Source organism: Bison bison, unplaced genomic scaffold, assembly GCF_000754665.1.
Source record: "Bison bison bison isolate TAMUID 2011002044 unplaced genomic scaffold, Bison_UMD1.0 scf7180017853052, whole genome shotgun sequence".
Taxonomy (NCBI): domain Eukaryota; kingdom Metazoa; phylum Chordata; class Mammalia; order Artiodactyla; family Bovidae; genus Bison; species Bison bison.
Window position 1 is genome coordinate 12,153 of NW_011483625.1, and position 1,767 is coordinate 13,919.

Sequence of the window (1,767 nt, forward strand, 5' to 3'; positions counted from 1 at the left end):
TACTTGAGTTAGTCTGCACAGCGAGTCTCAGAGAGATTGAGTTGCCCAAGCTTGAATAAGATCTGGATTGGAACCCAGCTCTGTCCAACAGTGCAGCCCAGGCTTGTTGGTCAGCCGTGGCTCCTCCATAGTCTCTGAGGGCTGGAGGGGTCCTTTAGACTCCCTGACGCCACAAACTTGCCTTCCTGTATGAAGCCAGTATCCAGTATGGAACTCTATTGTCTGTGAGAATCTGAATCATGTATGCACAACCTCACCACGGCTTTCCCCCTTCTCCATTACAGTTCTCCAGTGGGCCCCCAAAGGATACTACACCCTAAGCAACAACCTGGTAACCCTCGAAAACGGGAAACAGCTGGCCGTGAAAAGACAAGGATTCTATTACATCTACACCCAAGTCACCTTCTGTTCCAATCGGGAAACTTTGAGTCAAGCTCCATTTATAGCCAGCCTCTGCCTGAAGTCCCCAAGTGGATCAGAGAGAATCTTACTGAGAGCTGCAAACACCCACAGTTCTTCCAAACCGTGCGGGCAGCAATCCATTCACTTGGGAGGAGTCTTTGAATTGCAATCGGGTGCTTCGGTGTTTGTCAATGTGACTGATCCAAGTCAAGTGAGCCACGGGACGGGCTTCACATCATTTGGCTTACTCAAACTCTGAACGGTGTAAGCCAGCAGGCTGCGGCTGGGCTGATGCTGGTGGTCTTCACAATCCAGGAAAGCAGTTAAGACAACTTCCCCGTTGAACTGCCTATTTATAACCCTAGTATCCTCCTGACGGATAACTATTTATTATACATCCCAAGGCATGTAGGGCTGCAATGAGTAAATTACTGGGCAGGGGAAACCCCAACAGGCCCTGATCCATAAGAGCTTATATTCTGAAGCAGCAACCCCACTGACACAGACATTCAGAGTCCTGTGAAAAGACACCATTATGCACAGCTCGAATTTGAGTAAACAGCAGAAAATTAGCCAAGTTTAGTTTTGTTTCTTTGCATGCAGTGTCTTTCAGTGGAGGATGTATTTGATTTCTCAGTGAAGAGGCTGAAGGGAAACGGGGAGCTTCAGCTCACATTCAATCATGGTGGATTCTGGGTCCCTGGGGCCCTGGTGGAGATGGGGCAGACTTTAGGAAGTATAAAGCAGTAGAGAACCAAAACCCTGCCCCCACCAGCCACCCTGACACTCATTCTCATCCTCTCTTTCTCTCCTACATACACACACACACACACACACACACAGAGTCAGGCAGTTGCTCATCAAGTATCTTATTTCAACCCTGTTCCTGTCTCCACTACTGTTGATGGGGTGGGGGGTGGGGGGAAGAGAAGTCAGCTCTGAGGCTGCACACTCCTCCCTGAGAAATGACTGTATTTAAAGGAAACCTATTGTATCTACCTGTAGTCCTCATTGTTTCCAGAATGAAGTTGTGATTATCTTATTTATTTTTTGAATAATAAAGATCTCTTAACATTATTGTTGTTACTTTGCATCTGAAGCCCCAGGCAGGGGTGTGAGTTTGGGGGAGAGGAAGAGTGTAGTGTTTTCAGAAACTTGGTTCTGAAGCTTGTGGCACCACAAAATATCTTGGTGAAAGTACACTCCCTGGAGGGCTGTGATAGCCTCTGATGGATGACAGGGGAGCTTAGCCAGTGAGAAACTTGCTCTGGAAATGTTGCTGCTGCTGCTGCTGCTAAGTCGCTTCAGTCGTGTTGGACTCTGTGCGACCCCATAGATGGCAGCCCACCAGGCTCCCCTGTCCCT

The 1,767-nt window shown here is 48.3% G+C and overlaps 1 protein-coding gene across 1 annotated transcript in view; it reads left to right on the forward strand.

The window, feature by feature from the left end:
• The window catches only part of CD40LG (CD40 ligand), a 6,170-nt gene extending 4,693 nt beyond the window's left edge, over nucleotides 1-1,477 (forward strand). Inside the window, exon 3 of the mRNA XM_010853293.1 lies at nucleotides 285-1,477. Coding sequence (XP_010851595.1) covers nucleotides 285-661 — 377 coding nt within the window. The 3' untranslated portion in view covers nucleotides 662-1,477. The remainder of the gene's footprint in view (nucleotides 1-284) is intronic.
• Nucleotides 1,478-1,767: the final 290 nt, after the last annotated feature.